Source organism: Cyphomyrmex costatus, unplaced genomic scaffold (assembly GCF_001594065.2).
Source record: "Cyphomyrmex costatus isolate MS0001 unplaced genomic scaffold, Ccosl1.0 scaffold112, whole genome shotgun sequence".
NCBI classification, from domain to species: Eukaryota; Metazoa; Arthropoda; class Insecta; order Hymenoptera; family Formicidae; genus Cyphomyrmex; species Cyphomyrmex costatus.
The window spans coordinates 2,824,962-2,840,029 of record NW_017275086.1 but is presented as its reverse complement, the minus strand read 5'-3'; the positions used below and the strand labels follow the sequence as shown (position 1 = coordinate 2,840,029).

The 15,068-nt window shown below is 35.9% G+C and overlaps 1 protein-coding gene across 1 annotated transcript in view; it reads right to left on the bottom strand.

The window, feature by feature from the left end:
• CARPA (Carbonic anhydrase-related protein A) overlaps positions 1–15,068 on the bottom strand; it is a 104,030-nt gene that overhangs the window by 39,086 nt on the left and 49,876 nt on the right. Inside the window, exon 5 of the mRNA XM_018543233.1 lies at positions 8,686–8,877. Within this exon, the coding sequence (XP_018398735.1) occupies positions 8,686–8,877 (192 nt within the window). The remainder of the gene's footprint in view (positions 1–8,685; positions 8,878–15,068) is intronic.

The window sequence follows — 15,068 nt, the reverse complement described above, 5'->3', positions numbered from 1 at the left end:
CGGCGTGTAAAAAGCCTTTCTTTGCGACGCGCGGATTACCGTCTATCTCTGTTTGTCCAGGGCTTTCGGCTACCGCATTTTCACGTCAGTGTCCACGTCAACATATAAAGAAGAAAAACGTTTTTTATAATATATATTTCAATTTCCCTTATCATTTCAAATATCATATTTAAACACTTACAACAATGGCTGGCAGTTGCCGTCGATTACCGCCGGCGGTTTTCGTTTCAATTAAATCAATTATCACATTTCGAGAGAATTGCGGGTATTTCAATAAAAGGCAAATAATGTACGAGTATATACATTCACGTGTGTTCGAGAGGCCGCGCGCGTAATAGTTTCGGTAAAAAAAAAAAGTAATATATGTGTATATAATAATGTCGTGTAAATACAAAATTAATTAATAAGTTTCCGAGGCGGAGCAAGCGTTCGTTACATCATTCCGCGATCTAATTAAGTCGGATCAATATCACGATTATTAATTTATTCGTCGGAGTTAGGAAGGCCCGCTCTTGACGTACACGCAACACTGGCCGTTGTAAAATTTTAATGACGTTCAAAGTAGACGTCGAGATGCGGCATCCCGCCGAGAGTCACGATGACAGGAACGATGGAGGGCTTTATGTGTCGGGGGAAAAAAAAGCCGAGAGAGCACTGCTCTCCCTCCTCAGCCCCGGTGACCTTTTAGCACAAACCGGAAGTAAGGGTGGTGCTCGTGACAACACACAATCGCGATGCGACGATGGTCGTTCAACTATAAACGACCACTACAATTACGGAAACGCGCGCTAGGGCCTCTCGACTGGTTAAAGCTCTGCACCGAATAATTAAATGAATATACGCTACCATTTCGGATTTCCCTTTATTCCGCCATACGTTTAGTACGCGCTCGTGACCCGCAGCCACATTTCCCTAAAAAGAGTTTCGCTGTAAACTTAATGACGAAGCTGAAAAATTAACAGATTGAGGGAGAGTTCCTAAAAGTTACCGTGAAATATTGTACATAAATATATAAATATAGCGTTACAATAATGCGTACGAATGTATTAAATAATTACATGGATATTATTGCCATTCGCGATTGTTCGATTGTTTTAATTTCTTGTAAAAATATTCATGTAATTTCGTAGAGGAACGTCGCCGATACTGACGCAGATCTCCTAAAGAGACATCCTCTTATTTCTTGGAAATTATTGCACTTTATTAATACTGATAAAAACATAATCTATTTCTTATTGCAGAACAACCTAAAGTAAGCATATAAAATGAATAAAAAACATTTTATGTATAAAAGAAGTGAATAAAAAGATTCTAGAAAATTTTAAATATATTCAAATGACTCTTGTGAAATAAAAAAATAAGAATACATGACATTAATTACTATACCTACTGTATCAGTTTTAAAGCCCATTTTGTGAGATATTCAGATTTGCTTATTTTATAAAAAATTCAATTATTGCAAAATTATAAAAAGTATTTTAAAAAGTGCTACTTCCTAAAGCTTTCAAAGTGGTCGATATTGGTGATCTTCCTCTATCAAGAAGCCATTCTCTACTAAGAATCCGTTTAATTGCATAAATATTGACATGATCATTAATTAATTATTAAATAAACACTAAACGTAGGTTAACGTTTAAGGAAATTCTTTGTTGGAATCGATTTTCGTGATGAAGTGTACCGATAACGACGGGTGGCTTTAAGGTATTAGCGTCCTTCCAGACAATTCCGAACGGCCGCGTTCCATGGGCTGGACGCCATGCAGAAATTAAACCAATTATGCCTGTCAATTTGTGTACGCTCTGGTGGCATAATCATAGCACTCGAATCCCGTGCCACGTTGTTTGACCATTAGCGGGTATACCGGCTGTCAGAGTGCCGTTCCTATCAAAAGGACCCTCGGTATTCTACGTCGCATTTGCACTGCCACCGTTCTGTTTCGGTTTTGATGCCAAAATTAATCGGTCGATTGCTTAAATTAAAATCGGGGAAAATAATAAAACGTATATATCTTTCTCTCTCACTCTTTCTCTCTCTCTCTGAAAGAGAGAATAGAGAGAAAGAGAGAGAGAGAGAGAGAGAGAGAGAGAGAGAGAGAGAGAGAGAGGGCGGGCGAAAAAAAGAAAATATCATATCGTAAAAATCACACAATTTATAAATATTAATAGTTTCAACACGTTCATTTGCTAATTAGATTTCTAAAAATATTAGTAGAAAACAAGCGCAATAAAATAAAATCTTTTGACATTACTTCAAAAGACGAACATTTATCTGTAAAAAATAAAAACGATAAGATAGCATTTTGTCATTTATGTACATGTATGTAAATAGATCTAATTTAATTAAAATGGGAAACTTTTAATTAGCAAATTATCGGGGTGCAGTAAAGTTTTAATTATTTTCTTCATCACACAAGCGCGAAGCTTAAATTTTAGCTTGTGTAAAAACCAAACGCAACTTGCAAAATTTTCCTTGCTACGAAATCGCTTGCAGCATAAATTTTTAAATACTTCAGCGAACTCACTCCTCACCTGTATATAAATTGTTTTTACGTTCAGATCTGTGAATCGATCTATATTCGTTGCCCATCACATTTCCTGAATAAATTTCTCCTAACTTGATCTCAAAGACGTATTGAGTAAAATCGCACCGACGTTTTCTTACGTGATCGATGGCGGACAATAACACGCAACGCGCGCGGTCTCGCCCAATTTGGCTGGGCACGGCGGCCATAAATTCGCGAACGATCTCGACAGGGGCCTGTCGGCTGAGTGGATAGCGGTACAACTCGCGTTGGACATCCGTTTCGCGACGCGAGGGAGGGATCGGGAGACGGACCCCATTCGAGAAGCGCGCACTCCAGGCACTCCATCAGCTGCTCCTCGAGTAGGCTTTCGGCATCAAAGCGGCTCGTCCCTCAAACACGCTGGTAATGGGTCAGACCCGCTCGAGTGTCGTGGCTCTTGGAATCCCCTTGTCCTCCTGGACTAGGGCTTTCAGACCGTGCCTTCCTCCACAAACCAACACGCTCAGTTCCCCCCAGTCGCTAACCGCCGTACCAAACCGCCAACCCGCCCCCCGCTTGGTACATGACCGCCAGTCTCTCCTACCCCTTGGGCTTTCTGAGCATACGTATTAATGCAGATTTCATTATGCACGCTGCCGACGCCTAGCCGTGATTCAGCGTACCCTGCCGTCAAGTGTTTACGCGGCCAAGATGCTGCCGCTGCAGCTTGAATTATTCGCGTCTCTTTGACGCCGGGGAACTATACGGAGCCCTTCACTACCGCTGATTAATCGCCCGGCTTTTTAACGCGCCGTTGCCGCTAACGACACCACTGTTACATTTGAATGCAAATCGTGCAACGTGCTTGTGCAGCGCACGTAGCCGTGCACGGAACTGTTAGCTCTGTCTGATGGATCATCAATAAAAAATGTTTATTTCTTTGCAATAATGTAAACGAGCTAAAGAATAAAATGTCTGATAAAAACTAATCTATATGGATATAAAGTTTGTTTTTTATTCCTGTGCACTAAAACTTCTTCTCGTTTTTTATCAAATTTCAAATCACATAATTACCAACCTATTTCATTTTAAAGTACAGAAAGTACACTTACACGAAAAGAATTTTTATTTTTATTTTCAATGCGGGAACAATTTTGCTGAAGTATCTAAAATTTATTGTTGGTTCAATACTGATCTGAAAATGATTTTGTTGGACCATCAAAATAATTACGTAGAAATACCTAAGTGTGTAATGCAAAAACGATGAGCGATGCTGCAAAGTTTTGACATTCTAGCCAGCTTGAACATTCTATTTCAATTATTTTGATGATTTATATAAAATTATTTTGAAATCTGTTAACTAAATTTTTAGATACTTCAGATTATCCTTTCTATATGTGTGGGGGGACAGAAAAAAATTATTAACTTAACTAAATATGTTTAGAGTTCTCTCTCAAGTAATTATATTTAGTTCAAATATATTATATATTTAAGTTAAATATACGTGTGAGAGTCATGTCAACATGTTATTTGTTTGAATTAATAAATATTTGCTTGAAATCCCGTAACGTTGCATTTAATTGAATTAATTATATTTTTGAAATAGCAATATTTTTCTCAGTAAGAAAAAGATAAAAAATAAGGCTTCTAATAAAATATTTATAAGGTTTATTCTTTACACTCATTTAACTTCAAGTATTGAAAATGTACATTAGTTCAGCTAAAAAAAAAAACTTGTATTCTTGGCGGAATTACATCGGCATATTATAAATTACGTTTATGTTGGAAATTTCGATTTTATAATCGCGAGGGACGATCAGCGATCGCGACATTTAATTTTACAACACGGTTCATATACACCTGTGTTTCAATAAAAGCGATCTCTTTCGAAATTAAGCGAATAACTTTTGTCATTAAATACACAAACATCTATTGAATACACGGTATTATATGGTACACCTAGCATAATACACCGTGGGTACCGATGCCGAATGTAATTGTGTTTGCTTTCCCCGTTGGGAGTACTGAATTAATGATCAATAAACATGCTATGCTCTCTTTATTGACTATAATGTCATACACCGCGCGATTATCGTCCGTTATATTTATCTATCTAACATTCGCACCTTCCCAGACTACCTTCAGAACCCCTGAAGTTCTCCAGAAATGAAACTGAAGCCTTATTATTTAAATGATAGACATTCTGCATTTGGCATAAAATAATTTTACGGAAATTTATATGCAATAAAATAAAATTCTCTCTCCAGGAGTTCCTCGTATTCTTTTTTTTTGTATAAAATAAGTGTTTTCTTATAAAAATAATCCTCTCTTTATGCAATATAATCTTGACGTCTTTTTCTTTACTTGGCAAAACGCGACAAACCCTTCTTCAGTTGAGATCGATTCGGCAAGAGGAAAAGTACACGGAATCTACTTTTCTTGCAGCTATCAAATTAATTCACATATGCTCTCGCAGAGTCGGTGTTCTATATAGAAGAGCGGCGTAAGCTAGACGAGGGGGGTGGTGGACCATGCGATGGTAAATGACTAGCTTTGATTCACGACGCCATTGAAAGCCCGTTCCTCACCGGGAACGCGAGGATATAATGGCCGGCCATATTTGGCGCTTTTTCTGGTTGTCTTGCGAAACAGCAATGCATTCGTAACCCTTCACTCCATGTAGCGCACTAAATCATATCGAATTTTAATAAATACGAAAAAGAAAGGAAAAAATGCGATTTACACGTATATATTCTGTACCGTGCTTCTTCTTTAGCGCGCGATTTGTTAGAAAATCTATGCTCCGCATATCAAGATGGAAACCGTGTATTCGGATGCCTGTGCACGTCGAAATAAAAATACACTTCTAAAACTCGGAAACTGCATATCTAAATTCCTCGTGTCTTGAGCTAGATGGTATTCAACATTCTTCCATTCACGTATCGCGCCTGATATCACATGCACACATCCGGAAGAATATATGAGATCGATATTCCCTGAATTTTTCCCCGTATATCTTATATATCATGCTTTTGAAACGAATTGAAGAAATAGGTTTTATCTCTAAATAAAGATAGCTTTATCGATGTTATAAAATAGCTCGGGAAAGTACCTTAAAAATTATTCTATCATAATGTTATTTTATCGACAATAAAAAATATTAGAAAAACATTTCTCTCTTGAAAATATATTATTTAATAAATGGTTCATATTTCATAAAAATTTATTTTATTTGTGCTTCTATTTTTATTTATTTCATTTATTCATTTATGTGTTTTATATAAAGAGCTACTTTTATCAGGATTTCTGCAAATTGAATTCTATACATAAAATGTAATAGTAAGCAAGATTGTACGTGGTTTTAAACAGAATTAATCGTTAATGTAAAGTAAAAGTAAATAATAATAAATAAATAAATAGATATAAAATTAATATGAATAACAAAAATAAGCGAAAAGAATCTTATTCGACCAAAGTGAATCTTGGTGCGTACACTAAGAAAAATTTCTGATTGAAAATGACCATATCAATCAGAGTTTTTGGTTATCTCAAACAAAATTATAGTAAATTGAACAAGAAAACTTGTCCATTTTCAAAATTACAATTAATGCAACTAGTCTCTTTTTCTCTAATGTAATATTTTTTAATGAATTAAAAAGTTTCCAGTTAATGCAAACTATGCACGCGCACGTGCGCGCGAATTATTATATTATTTAAGATTTATTAAATAATTAACATATTTGAACACACAATAAATAAATAACTTTATTTATTTTTTTAAAATCAATATAGTATATTATAAATAAAATTTCTTACGATTTAGTAAAAGCTCATTTATTTAACAGCGTCTCCAATATTGAAATTAAATTACCCTCAATGTTTGTAACTCATTACCACTGTCTGATGGGATTTTGCGACCAAAAAGTTGGTTATTATTGGCATATTGAATTTCACGTACACCGAGTTTTAATAAATGAGAAATCCTTGTTGGTCGCCGTATCATCGATTCAACATCTTACAAATGCATTTAGACTTCTTGATTATCGATTCTCAATAATTACCTCTGGTTGCGCGGATTCATTAATCTGCCCTTTTTAGTCATTAAGAAAAAAAGGATAGAAAACTATCCTTCGACCTGTATTTACGAGAAGTACTAATCGATATTGCATTTCCGCCGATTCAACCGCGCTCGCGCGCTTTCGGAAGTTTAATTTTTTAGCAGACTTGGTAATACCGCGCTCGTGTGGAATCCGTTCGGCTGTATCCCGCCGCGAATTTTTCCATCGCAATTTATCTTTCAAAGAATATCGCGTTGGCTTCTATTTTTTATCATCCGATGTCGCGCTTATTTTCTTCATATCTATCGATTTTTTCACAAAGCGGATTTTAGACATTTTTAAATGGATCTTCTACGAGTTCACATTTATAACAATTGTATCTAGAAAAAATTGGCAGAACATTAGAATGTATTATAATATAATGTCGCGATCAAAGAGATAAAAATAGTAATAAAGTCACATCATCCACTTTTAGGAGCTTATCGCATCAATAATAGCTGATTGCGTCATTATTTTATGGATTTAAGAAAATTGGATTGCAAAGATGAGAGACTGAATGAGTTGCTTTCGAGAGAAATAAACGGGTCACAGTTAATTGGGCCGCCGTCATGTCCCGTTTATCGAATGTTTAATTTGTCTCGTTACGATGCCGGCACGTAATTAATTTCAATTAATTATATCGTCATTCCCGGGTCATCCTCCGCTCTCATTTTACGGCAATGATTCTACGTACAGTTTATTCGCGAATAAAATCACGTACGCCAATATGTAGAGTTTTACGAGAGGGCCGTGAACGCCGCGAGCCCGTGTCACAGACACGGTCCCCGACTGTATTGCGGTTATAATTAATTGGCAAACTGCAAATTACATGATAATTCTAATTATTTGTCGCTTTGTAAAGCGATTGCTAGGATAATGGCATGATTAGAATTTCATGATTGTCTGTACCGCGCGTTTGTGGTTACCGGAACTGAAAATCCCGGGATTGTAGTTGTAAGTATCGTTTTACTTGTATACTGCCTTAGGATAAACTATTTTAATTAGTTAATAAAGTAGATACATAACTACGCGAACTTACGAACGTGCAATATCCCTCAAATCTTAAAAATGTTTCTGCTTTACCAACTTTGTCGCAAAGTATACTTATTTTTTATGAAATTCAATATATTCTTGTAACATCTTTAATGATATTCTACCAATTACTTCTTAAATGAACGTTCTTGCAAGATAAGATACAAAACTTCTAAGAAAGTATGAACTTTAGGCGATAAAATTTAACTTGCGAAAACTTGAAAAATTTATTAAATTGGAAAGCGCACATTAATTTTGGAGAATCAATTGTTTTTCGATATTTAATATGATGAAGACGGATATTTTTATTAACTTCGATATCGAATTTTTTATTATTGCAAATTGAATAACGACACTGATTTTAAAATCAATTGAACGTGAATCATTTCAAGCACAGACTAGCAATCAGTTGTTTCGCTGTAACGATTACTTAAAACGCTTTTTACGTATCAAATTTCGATCACTCAGCACACAACTCTACTATAATGGCTTCTTCAACAGGAAAAAAGAATTCATTATAAGCAAAGCGGATATCGAAAAGTACATCGATTTATAATTAACATTCGAACTGATTCCTGAAATAGATTCTCTCTTTGCGAATTTCATCTATCTGTTAAAATATACAGGCACTAATAAGCATCGCAAATCTGCGATTCAATTATCTAGCAAAAATAATTTCTCTTTCACTTATTAGCCTCTTTAATCCCTTTCTCATAAAGAATTAACGCAACGAATAACCTACGTGTATTCGACTTTGCGAAAAATGTAATAATTATCAACAAGATTGCTACAAAAAGTCATTCAATTTTATATTTATGCCGAATCCAAAAATTTAACAAAATTTACACATTAAAACGTATAATTTTTCTGTTAAAATTAATCAGCTTATTTAATTATGCGATTACTTCGTTTTTATTGAAATATAGATCTCTTGTTTACGATTTTATTGGGCATAACGATATTGCGATATAATTGACTTTACTAATTCAAATATAATTAAAATGTAATGCTACGTAGTCGGGGAATATTTTTCATATTGTTTGTTCTACTCACTTCAGCAGGAAAAGCATACTTATTAATACGATGCTCGGAACCATGACCGTCGTCCATTCCGTAGTGAATATATATTTCCTCAAACTGGTAGTGATAGGCGAGAGGACCACCCGTTATGTTGACCCGTATCTTCGCCTCCCTATCTGCTCTGAATACCAGAAATTGCCCAGTATTATGTAAGTGTCCGGAAATCTGAAAGCAAAATTGATTGTAGTTTGTTAGTATCAATAACAAACTTGGTCAACAGAATACAATTAAATAGATTCATTTGGACAGTAGTCTAATTGCATTAATTGATTGATACTACAAATAAAAAGAAACTTCGTTATGTATTCACAAAATAATTCGTATTCTCTTGAGTAATAACAAAATGATAATATAATATATAGGACGGAGTTGGCGAAGTCGTACCGACGGTTAAATCGTATCTCCATTGTATTTTCTAAATATATATATTTTTTAAGATAATAACACTGATGTGACGCTAGAAATTTTAAGGGTTAAGAACTATCATTTTTGTTTTGTCTTCGAGTCGTCTGTTTACGAGTGACATTCAAAATTGATTTTGTTCGATGTCTGATCTAAGTTTTGGTACAATTTACCTAAAGTGTTATCAATACAAGGTACTTGAATTATAGTCCTTCATGGTTATAATTGATATTTAAACTCTTGTCAAATACAGCATCAAATTAGCAAAATATTTGTAAGTTATGTTGCTATTGGCAAATTTGTAAAAATATAAGGAGTTGGGTAAATCGTACTTGTCGCTAGTCTTTATATTGTACCGATATCAATTTAAGTACTGCTTTTTACTTAATTTTGTTAAATAAATTTAAAAAATACAGAGTCTAATTTCTCTTTTTACAATAGAAAAGTTTTTATTATACCTACTTAAATATGTATACTCAGTTTGAAGTTAAAAATAAATGTATATTAATAAATGAGTTTTGAAATTAAATTTTATTTATTTTCCCAGTAAACGTACTGACATTATTTACCGTCATTTTGACGTTAAAGATGTTATTTTAATGTTAAAATGACAATAAGCAACGTCAGCTTGTTTGCTAGAAGTACAATTTAGGAACCAGGTGGTACAATTTAACGACCCGGTCTCCAAATCGTATCGAAAGTTACTTTCTTTAAAATCTAATTTAAACAAAAATTTAATGTTTATTTTCGCAAAAGTATCGTTTCGTTTCATTGCCAATGAACCAAAGTTTAATATAAGTACAGAAATATTTTAATCTCTTCAGTACTTTTGTTACAATTATGTTGAAACGTTAGGGGGGACGATATAGGCGACTTCCCCCTAACTGTTTAAATTGTAATAAACATATTATCAGGAAAATGAAATAAAAAATTTTTAAGTGTAATAATATTTAAAAAAACAATAAGTGATCAATTATAAATTGTAAGGTATTCTAAGGTAAATCTTTTAAATTGTAAGATAATCATACGGATTACAGTTTCAGTATAAATTCATTTTTTAAATAAGTTTTTTTACCAAATCTTTGTTGGTGGCAATGTAAAGAATTTTCAATACTATAATTCTATGTACTTTAGAACGAGAATCGCAAACAATGAGAGATTCGCATGCCTTATCGTAATGAGCTGCATAAGAGCACGGTTGCAAAGATGTCTACAAGAAAGGGCGGCAACTCGTCGTCCGCGGGATAATTGATTAGGCATTTAATTGGATGGAATAGCAAAACCAGACACGGTGCCATGTCGCACAGGAGCTCCGGCAAAGTGCAAGACGAGGCCGGAGAAGTCCATTTTCTTGTACGTCGCCGAGAACCTGAATTATGGCGTCATCAGTTAGAAATAATGAGGTAACCTCGGGGAGAAGCCAGCCGCGGAAGACACGTCGGCAAAAGTCGTCGGAAGATAACTTATTATTTTGCAATAGATTTTTGGCTCCTCTGACCTCCTTTCCGCACTCCAATCCTTCTCGTCTTCTGCGCACAATGATTCTCCCTCCCTCCCTCTCTCTCCCCCCTTTCCTCCTGTCTCTCCCCCTCTCTCTCATTCAATACTTACATTAATATAGAATCTTTTTAAGATACTATTTCTTGTAAATTCAATAAAAGATGATTCCTACAGAAACTGAAGCCAATATTTCGTTACATGTAAAAATATTATTTTATTCTTACCGTCACTTTTTAGAACAAATTTAATAAAATGACAAATTATTTAGATATGATAAATTATATTGTAAAAAAGGATATAAATTAAATAAATAATATGTGTAAAAATTTATAGTTAAAATTATTTACACTAAAAATTTGTATGTTTGTGTAAATATGTATATATTATATTAGATGGAATTGTTATAATTTTAAATGTAACTTTTTTTACAAGTTATAATAATTTCGTATCGCAAATTCCAATCAACACATAACTCTTTCTAAATTTAATTAATCCCACATCGATCGTTACTCTCACTTCGAAGGCTCCTCATCGCTGTTTCCTCCCGAATTCATTAAGATATGGGAGAGCGGCGGGTCTCCTTACAATGACAGAGAGAAATGAACACGAACAGGCGGCGCGACGGCTTTTCCCCGACGCGTAGAGGAGAGTCAATGGTGCATAACTCATTATTTCGCGATAGATTTCCACCCTCCAGTCGCTAAGAATTATTCGTCCGTCCCCCTCGTCTTTTTCGTTCGCTCGAGTTCCTTTTTCTCTGGTACCACCGTCTTCGAACTTGGATCAATGGAAGGAGACTCGGTGAGAGACCGGAAGGAAGACTCACAGCGGAACACGGTAGTTCCGCGCGATTTCGAATGGGCACACAAAAGCCGCCCTTCTTTCAACGAAACTCAAAGTTCGGCCGGGAGTGGATCATCTTCCATCCTTACACCCCCGTCTTGTGAAGCTACCCCTCCCGCCGGTCGTTCCGCAAAGTCGTCCGCCTCGGTCCGAACAATCGTCATTGCGCATTCTAGCCGGCTGTCGTAGAATCCACTCCCATTTTGTTCCCACAGGAGCTGCAGAATTCACGAGCGATGTTGGGTAATGGCGGTCGACCGGAAAGTAGGAGAGAGGCGTCGAGATATAAGAAGCGCGTGGTGCCAAATCTTCTTAAAGTTCATCGACTTCGAGCGTGGTGATGTTTCACGATTAATACCGACTCTACCGACAACTTCCTTTTTCAAGTAATGGGAATGCCGGTTGGGAGAAGTCATGAGAATAATCGAATTTCGCAGGAAAGGGTTGAGATGAGAGAAGGGGAGTGCTTAGTTAAGAGCGCGCTAGACTCCTGATGTAAAGTCTGGTTCCTGTGGAGTGTTTACGAGATTGCCGAAACTCGCTAAATCCGTTTTCCATACGGACTGCAATTTCGCGATTACGCTGCAGGAATTCGGGAACTATGAAAAATGGATTTAGTTGCATAATGTGCGAAAGCTGGCAGGCATTATATTTAGTTCCCCGAGCTTTCCCACTACAATCTTTACTCGTGATCGAAGTTTGCAGTAGAAACAGACAATGCTTGGTTAAATGCTGACTGGGTCTTTTCGTTAACTAGAACATTCTTCTCTGCGTAAGCTCTAAAAAAAAAAAAGCATCGTGTTTCAAGTACAAAATACAAGTAAATCTCATTACGGTGATTGACAGAAGAAGGTTGAAATTCCTTATTATCTACTTAGAAAATATAACTATCTAAAAGACATCATAGAGAATAGAGACATCATAAAGATCTTTTGGACCATTTATGTCTGAGATATGTAAAAAAAAAAACGTCATAAAGACATCTCTTAGACATATTATCTCTCGGTACAAACTTTATAAGTACCAATCGTACAAATTGTACAACCATATAAAATTTCCACTTTGAATCAAATGACCCGTTTGCTGTAGACAAGAATTCTATAATTATTTTGTCGATATTCGAGAGATTATTATTTTTAAATCTCTAACAGAATTTTTAGACACTTCAGCAAAATCGTTCTTTCCGTGTACACTAATCAGCAGAATTAAGCTTTCGCGTGAAACGAAGGAAATCAAGGTAGACGGAGGATTAGTAGAAACGCCACGAAAGACCTCCAAAAGCCGGTTACGGAGTCCAACATTGTCCGATAATTAACACGAATCGGAATCCCATCGGAATCGCCCCGCACGCGACTCGCGTACGTTATCCACCTCCCCTCCCCCTGTACTCGGAATGTGAAAAGCTCCCTCGCTCGCGTGCCCCTTTCCCGCACAGTTAACTAACAATCCGCTCTGTTTATAGAACAGTTAAGGTCGTTTCATGCGCCGCGACAGTTTCTTACACCGCTCTACGATCGGGTTTATCGAAACGTGCCGCTTCAATTATGGCTGCGCCGGCCACAGAGGCACGTTCGGGAATTGGCAATTCCGGCGCGACGTATAAGAGAACACGCGCTCGTTACAGCTTCGATTATGGCGAGTACAGGATATACACATACAATTCGCTAGTATCACGAGGGAATTGTTCGTGCGAAGAAACGTACTATGGTATCGACGGGCTGTTATAGCAGCGGCTTTAGTGTGCGCCAGAGATAGAAGTAGCTCGTAAAGGCCTGATGCCGTTCCGACCAAAATCTACTCGATCACTTGTTGCAATAAAATTACGACAGGCAAGTAATGCCGATATACAGAACGACTCAATTTTACTTTACAAAATTTCTAGATTATTTTCGTAACTTGCTAGATTATTTTAAAATTTATAAAAATTTCTTCATTGCAATTATTTGTAATTCATTATAAATCATTCAAGTTTATTTCATTACAATTAAAATGTACTGTAACTTCAATTTGAAAAACACTGCGAGCCTTGTTATTAAATTGTTAAAATATTTATTATTTCCATATGCTTTAAATAATCATACATAGAAGGAACAGTCATGGTTGAATTAACAAAATACGTTTGATTAAGCAAATTTTGATATAGAGGTAAACAGAATTTCTAATGACTAAACTCAAATATTTTGGTACGCAACCTTTAGATATAACATCGGCAAGAGTTTGATTAATGCATATGTAGTAACAATATCCAAATATCTGATTATTATAATTACAAGGGAAAAGAGCATGGTTGAATTAACGTGGCAAATAAATAGTTTGATTATTATATACATAATTCAAGTTAATTCTTTTCAGTGTAAGAACTTTTATTGTTCTACGTTGAGAGAAAAAAATGGTTGCAATTACCATAATTTAGCTATAATTTGTAGCCATTTTTTAGGACAACTATGTATTCATAATTGCTTAATCATGCAAATATAGTCAATGTGCTATTAATAATATAGTCATACACACTAATTGAAAATCTTTAATATTTTCTTAACTTTTTTAAAAATTATGATTACCTCATAAATAGTAAATAAATTTAAGAGAATATAGTTATATAGTCATTATAATTGCAATTGCATTTATTGAATACAAATGTTGGTGTGTGTTTTATTTACTATTTATATCTCAATATTTGAAATTATCATAACTTTTAGTACAACATTTTTTATTAATATAATACGATATTATTATTAACGTTATAGAATGCAATAGTCATAAAAATAAAACTCCTAACCATAATTAATAATTATTTTACCATATAATTGTAATCGCACACACACACACACACACACACACACACAAATACGTAATATTAAAAACTTTTCTCGCAATGTATTTTAATACATTATACATCAATTCACACAAAAATCTGGCAATTTATGATCCTGGAATAAAATACGGATAATTAAATCTCAAAATCCATTTCATTAAATCACCGAATTGTAGCAGATGGAACAATAGCGAGAAGTGCCGGATAGGAATTGACCAAGGGGAATTAGGTTTCACCGGAAACGCAAGTTTCTATAGCGAAATTATGATATCTACCGTATCTACGTCTGCTACCGTACTTGAAACGATCTATAGACGTTTTCGCGCGGGCGGGGACTGGCCATACGAACGGATTCTAAGAGAAAGCGAGAAGGAACGGAAGAGAGATGAAACGGCTGGAGCAAGCTCCGCTGAGCCAAAGACGTACGTTCGACTCCAGGAGGTGCCCGGGCGCGCGGTTCGTTCTATTGTTTAATTTAAGTGCCAAAGTTTTAACCGGGTTAAACGGCATATAAATTCACGAGGTCCCCTTCCCCGGTCTCGCACGACTTCGTCGTACCAACGGGGGTCGGTCGGTCGGTCGGTCGGTCGGTCGGCCGGCGTCGGCTATGAAACGACCCGAGACCGCGTTTAAATAGCGGGACCAGGCGAGACCAGGTGTGACGTCACAATGCGGTTTCCGTCGCACGAAGCCCAGCCTCATCTCACTTCTCCACACTGCGCGCCGACAGATCGAGGGCTCAAATCTCATCCTTGCTAGAAACTACAAGATTCGCATTCTCTTTGGAAAAGATTCT